General features: G+C 41.7%; 1 protein-coding gene across 1 annotated transcript; it reads right to left on the bottom strand.

Moving 5' to 3' along the window:
• Positions 1-1275: 1275 nt before the first annotated feature.
• LOC139199700 (immunoglobulin-like domain-containing receptor 2) lies at positions 1276-17357 on the bottom strand. Its single transcript, XM_070828806.1, has 9 exons — positions 17240-17357; positions 13517-13903; positions 10715-10834; positions 5290-5436; positions 5019-5186; positions 4523-4651; positions 3760-4105; positions 2753-3488; positions 1276-1363 (listed from the first exon to the last, which is right to left on the bottom strand). The coding sequence occupies exons 1-9, from the start codon at positions 17355-17357 to the stop codon at positions 1328-1330; spliced, it is 2187 nt and encodes a 728-aa protein (XP_070684907.1). The 3' UTR covers positions 1276-1327.
• Positions 17358-19101: the final 1744 nt, after the last annotated feature.

The following is a 19101-nucleotide window of genomic DNA, read 5'->3' as shown; positions in this document are numbered from 1 at the left end:
CAATGTCCTGAATTTCAAAAGGACTCCTGATGACCTATCAAATGAATTTCCGACTTTTTAAATTTTGAAAATATAAACTAATAAAGATCTAATCTATTGCCAGACTTCTTTTCGAGCTGATGCATGCTGCTACATACCACATAGAACCATATATTACCCAGCTCGTTTGCATGTACAACTGAGTCACTTCAGCCACATGAATTGACTTTTTGGCCACATGGCAACAGTAGAAGACACTGTAAACATACTGGCATAGTATCGCCTCATAAAGTTGCTGTGTTTTGCAAACAGCAGCTCCTTTTGGCTCTGTTTTGATCTCCACCATCTGTCTCTTTAGCTGCTAAATGCACAGCTCTGTTCACCAGCTAGTGGCTACCTGTGTCTAGTGCACAGCTCCTTGCTGCTACTGGAAACAGGGTTGATGAAAGCTGTGAAAGTGAGCCCAAGCAGTTAAGTTGCAAGCTGCAAAACCAAAACAATGAGCTGAAAGATGCTACAGCGGGGAAGCGCAGAGTTGGGTGATGGCTACTGTCCTTTTCTAGGGGCTGTTTACATTATTTTGTCTACTCCCTCTGTAATTCCTTAGGAGTTGAGCAAAAGTCAGCTGGACTTGTTGAACGCGTCAACATTTGGTAATGTTGGTTACTGCTTCCAGCTTTAGCTAACATTTAGATCTCATTGCAAATGCCGCCTGGATTAGGTGCTTTAGTCCCTGAATACGTTACTGAATGGCACAGTGTGTGTATTGTCAAACAACTGAAGCTACAGTATGTCCTTCACAATAATAGTGTTGTCACACAACTCCTTTTTGAATGCAGATACCTCATCAAATGGAAATGAATGCACTTATTGTGCTGGAGGCGTAAAAGGGATGAGGGGAGATGATCAGCGTCCTGCTAGGGAGAGACCGTCCAGGTCAGACAACCAGCCCGCATTAGTTCAGCGTTCGTCCGGCTGAGATACGAACGAGGCAGCCGGTGACAGAAACTGAACAGTGGTGACCTCATCATTCAGCAATGTCACAGGCAGAAACGATAGTAAAAGCGTGTCTCTTTTCCATGTCTTCATTCAGCCGTCATTCACGGTCAGCTGAGCTTTGCAAAGTCATTTCTGTCGTCTTCCATCGGCCGGCATGTTGTTCCCCTAGAGTCCCCTTTAACCCTCCAGAGTCTTGGGGTAAAATGGCCGTTTTTTACTACTTCATTTTACCTTTGTGTTTCCCATTAAAACTGTTTAGCTTGCTTTCTTTGTGTTTGTGTCTTTGACGCCGACGGGCGGTCCGAGACTCCGAAGAGTTAAGTGCTCAGTCTGTGTGGCTTTCAGTCGATCAGACGATGAGGGAGTCCCTGCTGAGGAGAGTGCTCTGATGAAGGATAAAAAATAAAAAAAAACACTGTGTAAATAATCAAAACAACAGCAGAGTGTTAACACACAATATCACAATATCAACACTTTTTCAGTAGAATGAGAGAGTAAAGAGGCAGCAAACATTAGCCAAACAGGGTTATTATGGTGAAATGGAACCTGGGACAAACTGCATTTCAACTTTTTTTTCCCAAATCATATGAAGATTTGATTGAAGCCCCTGAAAGCTGATTCTGCTGAATCCATTCTTTGATGTTGAATACCTTTTTTGACCCAGGTTTGTCGGGGAGGAGACAACCAGTTATGATTGTTATGGAGAGTAGTTGAATACAGAACAGAGGAGTCTACCTAGTTTTCACTGTAGTAGGATCTGAACCTGACCTGTCGAAGGTACAACAACAACACTTACTGTAGGCCTACAGTTTCATACTGTGAGCCACAGTTTCAAATACATCAAACACAGCCCTTTTTTTGTTTTGAAAAGTGCTGTATGAATAGAGTTTATTATTATTACTATTATTTTTGGCCAAGAACTTTGGAACCAGATGAACTGAACTCAGGAACTAAACTGGCAACTAAAAGATCCTTTCCTCCATTCCTCCGCATCTGAAGAGCCATGAAAATTAGACAAATTAGATCCGTGATCACTCAAAAAATGATCTTTAAACTCAATTTCCACACACATAGAAACAACACAGTAATCCTGCATCTTTGTGTTTACTGTTGCCTGGAGTGTGGAAACGTTCTCCACAGCAGACGACATGCTGAGTGCTTCATGAGCTGTGACAAGACCAACACAATCAACAAATCAAATCTTATATCTCTTTTTTCTCGCTTTGTTGTCACATCGCTGCTCCCTCTCTCTGCCAACAACATAACATTATTTTAACATTGCTAAACATTATGTCCAACACGTGATTCTAAAGCCATCTGGTACTTTTTTGTTTTGCTCTTATGGTACACAAGTTGAAGCAGCGGCCGGTCCTGTGTTTGAGTAGTCAGCGGTGTTCAGCCTAATAGCTCTTATATCATCAGAGAGTTCTATCCTCAGTGCTGGGACTTTTTGCCACCTGGACCTAAATGTAATTCCTGTGTCCTCCAGTCAAAATGCAGGTTTAGTTCCTGAGTTCCTCGACTGATTCTTGGGCCCTTGGGAAAGTTCCTTTGGTGGAAACACCTTAACAGACTCCCTTAAAAGCAGGATACAACACTGAGTGTTAAAGAATTTGTAGTTAGCCTAGTGGTATTATTTTTCCACAGAACATTTTCATCAATTACACACAAATAACCTAGAAAAGATGTTACATGAACGCTTCTCACTGCTGTTGCTGTTCAAATTAGCATTACCAGTGTACACAAATAATCTACAGGCTTAAATGTAACTCACAACTTTCCGGGTCTTGTCTCTGGGCTCCTCTCTGCGACCGGGCAGGGAATGGGCAGGGGGTTGAGAGGAGCGAGTGTTTATTGGCTGCGGCCGTGGAGATGGCCTGTCAGTTCTGCTTCGCTCCGTGTCTGAGTAAGGAGGCAGCGAATCTGCCTCAGGCCTGCTACTGGGCGAGCGGCTGCAGTGCCGACTAGATTCCCCGCTGCTCTTTTTCGAGCTGCCCTTTGAGGGTGTGTCTGAATCTTCCTCTCCCCGGGCTACACTCTTCCCCTTGCTGATCCCACGCAACTTGGACTTACGCTCCAGCAGGCTGCTCAGGAACGTGCCATCGTAGTCCTTCTCTTGAGAGGAAGCTGATGGCGGACTGACTCTGGGAGGAGGTGGAACGGGACGCTCGCTGTCCCAAGTGCCCGCTCTCCTTTTGGGTGACGGAAGTGGGCTTACATTGTGTGCGTTTTTCCTGTTTCGTCTCGGGGGATCTTCGGGGTCGCTGTTGTCTCCGAGCTCATTGTCATCACTGTGATAATGCTGAGGTGGACCATCCCTGTAAGAAGGATATCGACTGAACTCCAGAAGCTCCATCTCATAGTCCCCCCTTTCTTCTTCCCTTTTCTCCCCCGCTCTGCCTCCTCTCTGCTTGTAAGAATCAGCAAACTCCTCCAGCTCATCCAGAGAGCCGGTTCGCCCTGCGGTACGGTACGTCTTTCTCTGCAGGTGTTCTGAACGAGGGTTCCACCTGCAGAACGGGACCAAAGGATGGCCAACAGGGAGAGGGAGGTAACACGGGAAAAGGATGCAAGGGAAGGTAAACGAGAATGTGAATATTGTGCATGCACATATACAGAATCTGCATTTCCATTCATGAGTCATATGCACTTAAAAAAATGGGTTACAGTTGGCTTTCTCCAGTAAGCTGATTGCTTAAACATCATATACAGCATACACTGTATTTAAAGTAAACCGGGCTACTTAAATGCCCGTGATTACTCACAAACGAGTATCTATACCTCTTGTGGTCTTCCTCCTCGCTGTGATTCTGCTGCCGTTGATTTCGACCGGGTCTGCGTGACTGTGAGGAGGACGGAGGGTCGTCGCTATACCGCCGCGGGGGAAGGGGCTCGTCCTGGCAGCGTCGAGGCTCCGAGTCGGGGTCATCGCGATAACGCTGCGGTGAAGGGGGATTGTCCCGGTAGCGCTGCGGCTCTGGGCTGCGGGTGTCACGGTACCGTTGGGGTTCAGGCTGAGGGTCGTGGTCAGGGATGGCGGGCAGAGCTTTCTTCTGGACGTTTCGGTATGTTTGACGGAAGCCGCTTTCTCCCTCGTGCAGGGAGCTCAGCTCGGACAGGCTACAGGCTGGGCGGGTCAAAATGAAAGAATGGATACACGAAGAGCAACAGAACAGAGAAATAAAGCAATTAAAGAGAAAACTCCTCTTTAAGGAAGCGCAGAATTGAAGAGAAACAAATATAGCAAAGACACTGTAGAAGAGTAAAGTTGATGTCTGCAAGAGATTACAGAAAGTGTAGGAGTGAGAAGTGTAAAGCATATTCTTTCAGGTAAGTACTCATGCACACTTGCAACTATACACATCTGACTACAGGAAATTCAATACGCAGAATGCTTGTGCAGAGAGGCATGCCATGACAAGCAAGAGGGAAAAAAATCAAGGAGACACTACCAGCTGTATAGATAGTGCAGCATGCATTGTCTATTGATTGGAGACGGCATTTGCAGAGAAGTAAATCCACAGTACGGGTTTATGACGCTTACACTGGTGGCTGACGGATCTGGCAGGGTTGAAGTGAGCCAGTTGTTTCTCTACATACTGTAGCACCCTGAGAGAGTCCTGATCCTGAGGTGACGGCACGCAGTAGGGAACCCCTACAGCATGCATCGGCACTGCAGATACACACTTGACCCATCAGCATGGAGAACTTCTTTTTGTCTTTTTGTGCGTGTACATTGTGGATTGAGGACTCTACTGGTGGTTTTCACTATTTCACTATTTTATTCTGTTACTATTGTTTTGGGCTAAATTGTCGTCTTGTCGTCACAAGACAACACACACTTTAATTTACAATTTTCATATATGGCAAAATAAAATAGGAAACACTACTATCCAAGCACTACTTGGATGCCACCATTTTTATGTCAAAGATTTGATAAAAGATAAAAGGCAGTTTTTCCACATTTAGAATAAACACTTGGGGTCTTTCAATAATTCTAAAAACACAGATTCACCCTCTGATGAAGAGTAAAACCTCACCTGCTGTGAGTAGGCTGCCATCTGAAGGGGGGATGGATGACATCTTGTCCACTAGGGAGGGAGGGGCGATGGGGACCATCGTCGGCACACCAGAGACAAAGTATGGAGGGTAGGCGGGTGTCTGAGGGGTGGAGGTGCCCGTCTTTATACCCTTACCTGCCTCATATACTACAAAAGCAACACACAATCCCATTCAGACTTTCCAGAAAAGCATGCGTCTTTTGTACAGTGTCAGTTTGACTTCTGCGCCTCTGTGTGTGTTTATACTCACAGTGTCTGGGGCAGCAGCATGTGTCGGGGCAGCACCAGCAGCTGACGTAACAGCAGCAGGAGTGAGGGCAACACTGACACCAACAAACCCCAACTAACAGCAGGAATAAGACACTGCCCAGTGCCACCGCCGCCACAAACACCCACTCTGGAAGTACACACAACACAGAATCCTGCATATAAATAACACATATTAGGAACAGTTTGATTTGATCAGTTCACAGTATAGTCATGCTTCTTGCTTGACAAAATCTGGTGCAGATATAACCAAGGCAATTTACACAATGTCACGCAGCTGCCTTCGGAGCCACAGAAGGCTTTTTACAGCTTTTTTCGTATTATCAGTTCCACTACCGAGACCAGAAAATGCTGTGAAATCATTAGAGTTTCTCTAATAATCTGTCAGTTGCAGTATTTTCCCTGCTTTCTCTCTGTACAGTAAGTCTGCAGGTTTACACTGACAATATAAATATACTGTATCTGATTTACATGTGGACTAAACCAAAATGCATATTAAAATCAAAAGATTTTTGAGTACCCTGTTGATGAACACAACCGTTGAAAAATACATAATTGATTGACGATTAAGGTGCAAGTCATAACTAGAAAAATGGGCATAAAGGTTGTAGTAGTAAATGATTAGTTAACTAGGGATTAGTTAAGTGATTGAAAGTTACTTAATCGCAATTTGGACAACTAATGAACTGTTGAAAGGCTGTGAACTTAGAACAGCGAGAACCTTTAATGTGTTTAATGCCAACACCAGCAGTGTTACTTATTATTAACAATCTCTCAAGCTTCACTATTTAACATTGGAGCTACAGTCCTAAAGTGTTTGTTTGACAAGAGAGAAATCCCTTATTTCTTCCATAATGTGTCTTAATGTCTTTCCTTTAGAAACAGGATGTTTTGATGGGGTATAACACAGTGAGGCATCACTGTAAACAGCAAATCTATCAACTAGTGACGGACGGCTGGATTGTTAAAAAAAACCATCTATCAACTTTTTTTTTAATTTACTTTTTCCTTTTTCAGGCCCTAAATGTTTTTCTCAGGACGTAACATATCAGAACAAATGAAATTTTAACCCCAATATAAGGTACAAAAACAACAAAAAAGATGATTTTACACATCGAGTTGGAGTATTAGAGTGTTGAAGTGAGTGATACATCAAGCAGAACAGATAAACTACATGTATCAGTCTATAGGGACAAAGGAAAGGAAAGGGAAGGAGAGGGCAGATAAGGAAATCTTTAACAATGTACAAACCAAGGACAGCGTTCTCCATCTAAACACACACACACACACACACACAGGAAACCTGATTTTGCCACAGGAAGGAAAAGGACAGTTTATGCTGCTCTGTAAGATACTGAAGATTTGGCTGTGAAAACAAATGATCTGGTAATGTGATCACATTTGTGACCATTATGACCCCTGCACACACACACACACACACACACACACACACACACACATACTTCAGAGCACTGTGGGAGTCGATTTGGGACAGCACGTACTGATGCAACACTAAAACCACAGATATGTTTACAGTAACCACTCTGGTTGAGCGAATCATTCTGTGTCATTTTGGGAGCTCCTTCCACACAATTCATCCATTCTTCTTAGACTGGGCTGTGACTTAATGAGGTGGGATGACATGCTGACCACAACTATAAATAACTGTAATGACCATAATAGCTGTTTTTCATGTGCGTGGGAGCGACGGCCAGCTCACAATCTGACGGGTGTGGATCAGTCCGTTGGGTTAAAAACGCCTCTGAACTCAGAGCCTCATTATAGCTGAATCACAAACACCTGTTGCATTAGTTACAAATGCGGAGACAGGTTAGACAGTGTCGCAGCCTTCAGCATAGGAACCATTAATCATGGTGGAAAAACTCATCATTTTGTCCTTTCATCAGATAAAGTTTCTTTCTTAGACTGTGACCAAACATCCATGCAGGAGATACCCCACCACCACCATCTAAATGGTTCCTACACCCGTGTTAGAGTCGTCAGTAGGGTTAGTCGGAATAAAAGGAACCAGGTAAGGGGGAGAATGCATCATGCCCCTACCTGGCATAATCTTCAAATCAAAGTCTGGCAGGAGATCTTCAGGCACACCTGAGAAACCTGGAGAGAGACAGAGGAGAGGAGAGGAGCGGAGAGGAGAGGAGAGGAGAGGAGAGGAGAGGAGAGGAGAGGAGAGGAGATGGTGTTGACATAAACTGGGATGATTGATCCAAAGGAAGTTAGTGCTGCAGCAGCATGCACGACAAAGAGAAGACGACAATAAAACAGAAAGAAACAGAGGAAAACGACAGATAAATAGATGAAGAGAGCTGGCAGGACAACAGCAGCATGCACAAGAGGACGTTCTGGTCTTGTTGCAGAAAGTCTCCATATCAGAGTAACTGACTGATCATCTGATTTCTGATATTAATTGCTGTAAGGTTATCTGTCTGATAAGAGGACAGACGGGAACATGAATCTTTCTCATGAAGACAACAGGCAGTAGGAGCTGTGAGTAATGTTACGTGCAGAGATGCAAAAATCACGGGTGGGAACGTTCCTCACATTCAGAGAAACAGGAGAGAAACTTTTTTTTGTCTTTGTCTCTCTATTGTCTGAGTGAAGAGAGAAGTAGCTCCTGGATGAGACCTGGAGCACCAACAGTCCATTATGTCTCTCTATGATAATCTCCCTCCATGATAAATCATCCCACTTAACGATTTAGGACAAGTTGCTAAAGACCTAAATGCCTTTTCTGTCAATATTCTGGGATAAATTACAGATATGTGACCACCAACTTGTTCCCACAACTATTCCTTCATTTTACCGTTGCTGATTCATATTTATCTTTTCTTCATCGTTATTTTAGAATTGATGATTACTTCTGCACATACATGTGTGTTTCAGGAAAATAAAGGAGAAACATCAGTGCTAGAAATAACCCAAGCCCTTAGAACTCATCGCCACCTTCCAGTTGTTGATCCTGACATCTTGCTAGTGTTGTGTCTTCTTTCAGTTTCCCTTTCAAAAGAGCTTTAAGGCACTCCACGTAAGGTCAGCAGATGTCTGAATGAGACATAACCACTATAGATAAGGGGCAGTGAGTCACAAGCTGGTACAAAAAATGTGCATAAGAGCATTTTGTTTTGGTGCAAATGTTCTCGTGCGCATGTAGGTTGAAGCTTTGTGAGAAGTGAAGCAGCCAGTAGGTGAGTGTGATGTGAGCAGACGTCTGTGTTTTACTGTTGGTAGAGTAATTATCGCAGGGAGGAGGAGGAGAGGAGTGCGTGAGAAACAAGGACTGAGGAAACAGAGAGCAGGCTGGACTACAGTATATTGGCCCGACTCTGGCTGACAGTGCACATACCTCAGAAAATGACTTTAGTATCTTTCTGGGAGTCTAAACGTGTTCTTTGCTGGATTAGAAAACAGAAAGTTTACTGAGAAGCAGTCGAATCCCCATGTGAATTCAAACAACTACATGTAGGTGCTGAAATTGGCATTATGTGCTTTTTTTTATACATTTGTTGTTTTGTCTTATGTTAGTTCACTTGTTGGGTTCGCAGATCCAACAATATATATGTATTTAAATTCCACTAATTCTTCAAAACAGCCCTACAATCTCTGTCCAAGTAACCCGAGACTTCACAAGTTACTTTAATGTCTACTATCAAGATTTCTAATTCTAACATTACACCATTGATGCATTAGATCTATTGATTGATCATGGATTACAGCACTTGTGTGTTCTGCACGACTTAACTAATTCATTCATTCATGGATGAATGGATCGCATAATATCCACTCCTTCATTCATTGTTCATGGGTTACACCATTTGCTCGATAATCTGGTCTTTCTTCCTTCATTGTTAATTCATTCACTTCCGTGTTTGTTCATATTCACCATCAGGGACTACGTTAGGGCTTCAGTGAAAAATTGGCCAGGCTGGTATGTTGGCCGACATTAGGTTATTGTGTGATATATTGGTATATGTTGTCCAAGAAAATGCACTACAGAAATTTAAAACTGTAAAATGGCCCACTGAGTATGTATCTTGGCCACAGTTTAAAAAGAAATGGAACATTGGTGCAATGGTGTTGACACCATACATGCGCTGGAAGCACAAAGTACTAACTATACACTTTGCCCATGGCCAATGAAAACTCAAACGGGAGAAGAGAGGAAGCAGAATTCTTCCTTCTTCCACATCAGTCGAGTGTCTCACATGGTGTCACCCTCCGTCTTTTGTATCAGTGTGCTCTACAGTGCCTCCTCCACGTCATTAAATCTTCCCTGTCTTCTTTAGTCTGAAGCCGTTTGCTAAAAAGACAAAAAAAAAACGCCCCGAGCCATTCCCCGTGGCCCCAACTGTTGTTATGGAAACACAAGTGCCTCACATGCCATATTAGCTCCACCAAGACCGGGAGATACAACATTTTGGCAATGTGGTAGATTTGGGGTCTCTGATGTCAGGTTACAGACTGTAAAGGGCAACTCCTGTAGCTTCATCTTATCCTAACATATAACATATTATCGTACAGAGGCCGGGCCCAACATTTAACCTGACTCAGAATCAAGTCTTTGCAAACCATAACAGCGTTCTGTCCAGTACTTGTGTGTGTATTTGTGAGTGTGTGTGTGTCTTTTGTGCATACACATAAGTCTCTGAATGCCAGCCAAACAAAAGTTTAGCCTCAAGAGTGAGTTAGAGCACCGAGAGCCACACAGCCTCTCAGCCGTCGCTATGGTAACATTTGTAACTGAAGACAGACGCGTACACTGTCACTGTAAAGATACAACATGTTGCAGATACTTGAACAACATCGGACACACAGCATCTACACACACACACGCATATGTGCACACACAAACACACACACACACACACACATAAGCTTAAGTGGCGAGCGATAACTATTCTGCAGTAGCCAAGTTTCTAAACCTTGCTCTTTATAGTAACATACAGTATGAGTGAATGCAGTTGCTATGGTTACAGATTGGGCAAGACTGAAGTGCCGCTGCTTGTTATAAATCAACTCATTAATGAGGCTGCATTGTGCTTTCGGGGATGAATGGGTCCGGTTATGTAACAGCAGCTCGTAGAAAAATTCAATTTACAGTAAATGATGAGTCTTTTTGTGTTGACAATTAAACACATATTAAGGATTGGCCAGACTTACACTCAGTTCTGCACTCGGTACTGAAATAGGCGGAGTGTAGACTGACGGTCTAATATTGTACAAAACAAGGTGATTTCAACAGTTTCAACTGCTCTGCCTACCATGAAAATGTTCAGGTCAAAGTTCAACAGTGATGAATCTGCCTGAGTCAGCAGAAATGTGCACCCAGACTGTTAACTCATTTCAAAACTAAAATCCTTTACAATAGGATTATTGGGAGAGCAGCTTACCAAGTACCAGCAGCTCCACTGAGGCTTCGTTCTGTCCCTCTAAATCATCCGATATAACCACTTTACAGATGTAAACGCCACTGTCTCCCCAATGGACCTCTCCTATGCGCAGGTCTGCCTCTGTAGAAAAAGGGAGGAAGAGGTTAGAGATGACAAATTTATAGCAATATCTTAATATCTTCCTCTATTTTAAAGACCAAAAGTACGGGGAAACCCAAGTATTACACCCATATGTGATTGTTGAACCTCTAATTCCAAAACCATAGGCATTTATCCACAGCTATTGCAGCCTCCACTCTTCTAAGATTTTGGAATCTGGCTGCAGGGATTTGCTCCCATTCAGCCACAAGAGTATTAGTAAGGTCAACTTCTTATGCTGGGTGATAAGGTCTCGCTCACACTTGGTTGAGATTTAGGATCTGTGCAGGCCAGTCAAGTCCTTCAACACCAAAGTCAAAAATCCAGCTTAGCCCACACGTGAAAAAAAGTCCCAGGCAGAAACTGTGTAGTGTATTATCCATAAAGTTACATTTCATTAGGCATTTTGTTCTTGTTCTTGTTTAATTGTGAAAGCAGAATTCCAATTGAATGTCAAGGCTGAAAAGCCATAAAGACGATTCAAATATAATTTGGCCCCAGAATCCAACACAAGAGACAATACTGGGCCGCTGAATCCATTGTAAGGTGGTCAGACATGTAAATAGAGCAGACAGGAAATGGGTTGTATAATTCACTTCCTGTTCCTGTTAGCTCAGGAAGGAGGGGAGCTGGGGGCTGCAGCACTGTGACCTGACTCTCCTTCTACAAAGTGACACCTCCACTCATTCAGCATACAATTATTTTATTCTAATATTATTTTCATATGAAGCTACCTTGTGAAATACGTGTTGGTTTTCTTTTATTTAAGTTATCGTCACAGCCTATATATATAACTCTGCTCGTGTGTCTGTGTTCTGATTAACAGAACACCCCCTGCCCTGTGCATGCTGGGACAGACTCCAGCCTCCTTGTGACCCTGAATAGGATTACATGGGTATGGATGACTGGGCGTCACTAAAGGAACCAGTGTTAAAGTTTTCACCTTTTGTCCATTTACAACATTGCAGCCCTGACCTGTTTGAGGACAGAAAAAGAGAAAAGAAAAAGTGAAAGAAAAGCCGCTTACACCGAGAGGAATGAGTGAGCGGATGGTGGGATGTGGAGAAACCTGGAGAGTAAAAATAAAAACGGGACACTGAAGTACATCAGAGAGAAGGAGTGAGAGGTCAGGGTGAATGAGAGGACAGCGTGAAAACCATTTCTTTTGTCTGTGTTCCTGGCTGGCGAAGAGAAGGTCGATTCTTCAGGCAGAGTTAGAGCTCCATAAATCTGAGGCCTGCAAACAAGGCTAGCTCTCTGTCTTCCACAAGCACACACACACACACACACACACATGCAACCACACATGCAACCACACATGCACACACAGTAGTGTCCCTTAGATGGTCCTGAAATGACATGATGGTACGACACTAAGGAAAAGTAGAAATGAGGACAGAGGGACAGTGTGAACATACATTCCTGTGGTTAATCTGTTGTAAAGTGGTGCAATATTGATTTTTTTTTATTAGCAACATGTCATCAATGCTTTTTGTAGCCAATACTATATGATATAATGACCAATTGGCCAATATTAATTTTTTAACAAGAATATTTTTGACTCCTTAAATGTAGTTGCTATAGAATTGAGATGAGGCATTTCTCATTGGAACACAAATGATGTAATGGCGACACTGTTTCTAATGTAATCTAATTGTGTTGCAATTTTGTCTCACTTGTTGTATATCAACATGTGTAAAAGCTCAGTTTTCTAATCTAAATTGTTTTAAATCTAAATGTGTTATTCCATTTTAGCATTGCTACTGAGATACATTTGCCATGAGTATGATGAGTTATCATACTTTTCCAACATGCCATAGCTGCAGTATTTTGGCCAGTTTCTACTTATTTACATGTAACCTACTTGTGATTTCTGACTGAATGGGTTTGAGTCCTTTTTCTTTTCAAACATCACACCCTCGTGCCAAATTGTAGAACTGGCAAATAACTGTCGAGTTATGTAACTTAATTCCGCTGAAACCTGGAAAAGTGTTCAGCGAAGCCTCCCTCGTCTCTTACCCTCCTCTACATGTGTGCAGAATCTCCCTGACTTCACTTTGGGCATTTAATCAGGAATCTGTGAGAAGGCAATGCTCAGATTTAAGGCTTTCACAAAACTTGGCAGCCTTGGCAGCAGAAGAACATCAGTTTGGATCAATATGTTACAAAAGAACCAGATAAGCTGCTTTTTCTTGTTCTCGCCAAGTAAACTGGATGCCTCAAAAGACAAACTTTTAAACCAACACTGAGCAAATGCTTTTGGCTTGTTTTCATAGTGCTGCTCTGGGGATTTATATCTATGTTAATTGTTATTTAGTCAATGTCTAAAGTCTTTCTTTTGTTGTGTATTTTACTACATTTTTCTTCTGTAAAGAACACTGTGATACACTGAATGAAATGTGCCGTGCTATAACACGGATCACGTCTGGCTGCTTCAGCCATCACATGTATTTGGCTTCAGTAACTCTGCAGCATAACTTGCCAAACGCAAGCAGGAGTGGTGAAATTCCATCTAAAGCTGGTGAGCCACAATTCAGCCCATAGCACTAAAAACATGTTGGCCTGGCTACACTGCTGCTGTGTGATTTGTAAAGAGTCAAGATCATTTTCAGCATGGATATCAGTGAAGCAGAGCCAGAGGCTGTGGTCCTGTAGATGTCTTACTGTTGATGATGGAGATGTCTCTGTTCTTATAGTACTCTGACAGTGTGATTGAGGACCCAGAGATGGAGGCCACAGTTCGGACTGTCCGGCTGCTGTCAGCGCAGTCGAGGTAGCTCGCCGTCATCCCCGTCTCGTACCCTCCAACGGCTCCTCCAGTTCCCCCCGTCAGCCCACCTCCTCCCATGCCTCCAGCCAGGCTGTCGGGGAAGTTGAACGCATCCCGCGTGCGGTCACGGCAGTACGACTTGTAGACCCACTGCACCACGGCGGTCTGGGTGGACACGCTGGTGTACTGGCAGGGCAGGACCACTGACTGGAACAGCACGGAATACCTCTTCTCATCTCTCACAAACACGTGGACGCCCGAGCAGCAGGGAGGGAGGACAGCTGTGCATGAGGAGATAATGAAGAAGGATCGGTGAAGTGTCAAATAAGGAAGGCTTAAAAAAACAGGTACGTCTAGGCTATCATTACACCAATGCAATCAACAGTTGCAGCAGTGGGAGTGGCTGTGACACACAGCTCATGCAGGCACTTAAAGCACTAACCCTTAGTGCCAGATTTCTTCCTCCTGACTCACAACACAGTCAACTCTGAAAACCGATACCGATATATTTATTTCTTTTAGTGATAACCTTTCCGAGGTTATCACTAGCTCTCAAATAAACATCACTAAATCTTATTCAGAGATCATGGGAAAAACACGCTCTTTATAACTCCAGAACTTGGCTGAGAATAATCGCATTTTTAAGTTTCCCTCTGTATAAAGATAATCCGGTCATAGTTTTCTGGACATCCATGAGTTCACTGCAAACAGGGACTACTAATAGCTATTTCGGCATACTTGTAATAGTGCCAACTGGACAAACGCACCACAGATCTTAGAGGTTAGAGGCAATAACTGGGAATGTGTAATGAGAGGGATTTAAGGACTACTATAGTAGACAGCAACACACATGACTCAGGTGAGACATGCATGCCCCTCACTGTATCATGGAAAGCATTTCTTTAATACATTTGAGTGAAATCTCATCAGATTTATGTCAGGATGAACATGAACTAGAAATACATGGATATTTTTTATTCTTACTTTAGCTGTAATGAAATGAACCAATGTGCACTTTGATAAGTTATGTGTGTAACAACAAGGCTGTGCTGAAACTGTTTGAGCTGCCTCTGCTCAGTGAAATGTGACTGTGAGCTGAGTTGACCTGACGTTGCTTCTGAGCTTCTGAAGCCGCAGGACTCTGGATCACATGATGACCGGGAGCTCCAGCTCAGCTGCGACTGTGCTGTGGTTCGACAGCAAAACACACTAGAGATGTGAGAAAACACACACACACCCAGAAACATCTGTGCATGCTGCTGTGTGTGTGTGTGTGTGTGTTTCTCAGGCTAAGCAGTGGGAGGTGTGACTGAACTGGACCAGTGAACAGGGATGAGAAGAAGGATGAGAAGGGGGCCACTTCATTTAATCCAGACTGGGCCTGTTGAGAGAGTTTTGTTTCCTTTCTGTTATTGAGAGTGAACCTAACTACACTAAACACCCTCAATTGGTGTCAGAGAACTGATCAAATCAATAAATACCAACAATCTACATCATGAATAATGTTTTCTTTTCAAAGGCTATTGTTCTTGGTTGACTCTAATAATGACAAACATACTAACTTACTAACTAAGTAACATACAACTACTAACTAACTACTGCAGAAATGATCAGCTGATTAATTATCTGATCTACAACAATTTTGATTGTTTCTAATGAATTAAGTAACTTTTTGGTGACTTCATTGGACAAAATAAGAAATCTGAAGGTATTACCTACGGCTCTAGTAAACTTTATAGGGGTTTTACGCAATTTTTGATTCACAGTACAATTGTTAATAATCATTATATAGTAAATCATAATTCAATCATAAAAATAGCCACTAGTTGCAACCCTCCTACGAACAGAAAACTGAAAATTTTTCGCAAAGCCCTTCACATACGTCGTACAAAGTGTACATATACATGTACAAATGAATGCAAATGACATTAAAATGCAAAAATCCACGACATTACAAATGAACACAACAAAGGCGCTGACGCTGTTGTATAGTCTGAAACATGAAATAAACAGAGCCTTTGGATATGCTACGATCGTTCACATCTTGCATGGTAGTTCTGTGCTTTTGCTTTTCTTACAGTGAACAATATTCTGTAGATTTTGGTTTGAAAAGCTGTGTTATACAGTAACATGTTTGGCTGGAGCAGTGTGGTTGCATTGTTTAAATTCAGACCAATGGGATTTAAGCGGACTACAACATAAATTCCTCAGGGAGAACATTACTCTGACTTCCCAGAACTGCAACAAAAAAAGGCAGGAGGTTGGTCTTCTTGGGATCACAGACTGCGGGGCCATCCAGGCTTTATTAGTTTTCAGAGGAATCCACCTCCAGAGGGGAAAATGAAGGCAGGAGGAGGAGGAGGAGGCGATGGATGATTACTGTTGTAATACTAGACAGAGATCTGAGTTTAGTATATACGTTTTGCTGCCTTGATTTCAGGTAGAGAGGGAAAATAATTTGCCAAAACCCTTTTACAGATAAATATCTGTCACTGATTTGTCATTTACACTGAGTGGCTTTTGCTTTTCATGGAGATTTTCATGTCTTTTCAAGTTGTGGGCTTTTAAAGAAGCATTTTCATATAATTAAAAATGATACCATCAAAAGAAACAAATCATCAAACTCACAATAATGATGCTGTAATATTCCTACACTGACCCACTGTATCACACTGCACACAGAAAAAAATCACATTTACCGGATCTACACTGCGACTTTGATCTGAACTTACACTACCGGATTAATCCACCTATTGTTTTCTCAAATAATCATTTGGTTTTTAAAGGGTCAACCAATTGTTAAAACAAGCACATCAAAAGTTCGCAAGAGTCCAAGATGTTCACACTTAAGAAGCTGAAGTCAGTGTGATATTTGAACAATAGGAATATTTGCAGATTCATTGTTAGTTTATCGACTAATTGATTATTCAACAAATAGTTTTAACTGTGATCTAAAGTGTCAGGAGGCTGGACCATTGGGTTTGCACATAGATTTCATTCATGCACACTAGTCCAGGGTAACGTACTACATATAAACAGTGGCTTTTCTAATTGGATTTCTTTTTTGTGTTCTGTGTTTTGTGCTGCTGTAATGATATTACTAGAACCTTATCCATGTCTTATGAGGTGTTTAGTCTCTATAAACTCAGTGCAGAGGTAAACTATTGTTTCACTGGGGGAGCTAGTTTTAAAGATGTCAGAAGTTAGACCTAATCCACAGCCACCCCCCCTCCACGGTCGGATCATTCACACATGAATAAATAACAGTGGGCTGCAGCACTGCTAGCATACACCGGTCCAGAGAGCACCAAGCTACCCTCTGATACTTTAATACTTTCCAAAATATTGTAGCTTTGGAACAATATAAAGGACCGTACTATCACTGATATTCGGTTTATAAATTATATTTAACAAAATATGGGGGAAAAGTTTGAAACTAAAAGCTTAATTCATCTGTAAAGTCTCGATTATAAATGAGTAAGTGCAGGTTAGCTTGGTTACAGAGATGCTAGCTTACTATTAACGCCGCTCCAAACTCAGCGTTAAATCTGAGTCAGAGTTCACTAAACAACCTGTTACACCATCACCATCTTTTTTTTCTGTTCATCTTCTCCTACCTGCCACACAAACGATAAAAATCCACCACTTCGGCATCGAAAACATTTTCCAAATCCCACAGGTGACTTTCATCAAACTTTCCAGATGAGCGTCGTCTCCTTTTCTCCTCCGTCTCATCCTGCGGACGGTTAACGGGCAGATAACGGGACCGAGGCCACCGGACCTGCGTCAAGCTTATCAAAATAAAATTCATGACTTCCGGCAATGTCTTTCAAAATAATAGAAAAAACTTTTTAGTGCGGAGGGTAAACGAAAGAATAACTGTATTCTGCTTTTTGCGATAGCCCTTTTTTTTTTTTTTTTTACCAGCTAGCATTTTAGAATGAATTTGTAGTCATTAAAAAATGTGTGCACAATCTCTTAAATGTAACATTTCGTTGAGTAATAGGCTATACTTTACTGCATACCAGATTTGTTGTATTGCAAGTCACTTTTTAATCTACACTACATCCATCTGATGGCTGCAAGTAGGGGCCTATTTATGTATGTGAAACATGTAAAACATTTTACATTCATAGCAATAAATATACTTTATATGTCCTTTATTCTGTCAATGCACCCTGCGACTGTGGACAAAACTGAGCCCCACACAATATTGAAATAAAACTAGACATTTTTAAGTATTAAACATGCTTTTATTACTATGCAGCTTTACTGATGCTTAAATTCAAGAGTATGATCATTTTCAAAAGTTAAAATACTATTTGAAATGTTTAAGTATATTAATATACACTTTCATTTAAGTTATATCGAAATAAGTAAAGTAAAATGTCAAGACTGCTTTCACCATCACTTAAAATAATACACATCAGTTTGTTGTCAGAATATTTTTTCTATATTATGTTATTTTGAAGTCCACATGACCCCACATCCGGTATTACTTGTCTAGATGTGTAACTTTACGCAGCGGGGTGGGAGGCGTCGAGACGCTCATTCCAAAGACAATGGATGGTGGCGGTGATGGAGGGAAGTGGGAGGGTGAAACATGGAGAGACAATTTTAACAATAATAATGAAATAAGAAAAGTCTCAGACATGAACGAAGCCTCCAAATAATCATAATAATTACTACCACTACAACTACTACTGCAACTACAACTACTTCTAATATATTCTTATTTTTACCAAAGTACGAATCTGAGTTGGTTGTAATGTTGCCATCTAGTGTTCAGGATTCATACATCTGCAAAAATCTGCTTTATTCATTTATTTCATCAACTCCAATTTTACAGAATATTTCGTGAATGAACAGAAAATGTTGATGAATCCCTGTGTAAAGAGATAAAACAACAGCTTACGTACATCATCACATTTCACTGCATCTGAACAAAACTTTCTGTATAAAATATTTCAACATGATAAAAAGACAAATTTGATAGTGGCATGGCAAAAGATTATACACTGTTTATGTTCAAAATTTAGACCTGTTAAAAATAGAACTTACATTAGCCAATACAAAGAGAAATGGCACGACATCATCAATCCCAAAAGTGAGAAGCGGATATTAAAAGCAGTTCATATATGTTTCTGTACAAGGATGATCTCACTCAAATAAGCAAAAATAGTTCCATTAAGCATAAAGAACAAAAACAAAACTGAAGCCCTTTTCTTTAGTGTGGAGGTAGCCTCCTAAAATACATTAACTAACATCAGCTACACCCAGCAACAGCAAAAATGAAGACAGACCTTGCATTCTTATGTAATGACATTGACATACATATTGAGTTTAAAGATAAAACACCACCTCATGTTCGGATTACACGGCTCTTTAAAAAAACCTTTCTGGTAGTTTGTCTGTGAGAGATCTGTGGAATATTTGTCCAGTTCCTGTGAGTTTTAGGACACCATAAAGGCACAGAAGT

The sequence above is a fragment of the Pempheris klunzingeri genome, chromosome 1, assembly GCF_042242105.1.
Source record: "Pempheris klunzingeri isolate RE-2024b chromosome 1, fPemKlu1.hap1, whole genome shotgun sequence".
In the NCBI taxonomy this organism is placed as follows: domain Eukaryota; kingdom Metazoa; phylum Chordata; class Actinopteri; order Acropomatiformes; family Pempheridae; genus Pempheris; species Pempheris klunzingeri.
The sequence above is the reverse complement of the archived record's forward strand: the minus strand, read 5'-3'. Positions and strand labels throughout refer to the sequence as shown.

Coding starts and splice junctions, on each gene's coding strand:
- LOC139199700 (XM_070828806.1), bottom strand. CDS start 17,357: ATGAGACGGAGGAGAAAAGGAGACGACGCTCATCTGGAAAGTTTGATG. Junction 5,437..10,714: donor AGTGGAGCTGCTGGTACTTG/GTAAGCTGCTCT, acceptor GTGTACTTCCAG/AGTGGGTGTTTGTGGCGGCG. Junction 3,489..3,759: donor GAGGAGGAAGACCACAAGAG/GTATAGATACTC, acceptor CCCGTTCTGCAG/GTGGAACCCTCGTTCAGAAC.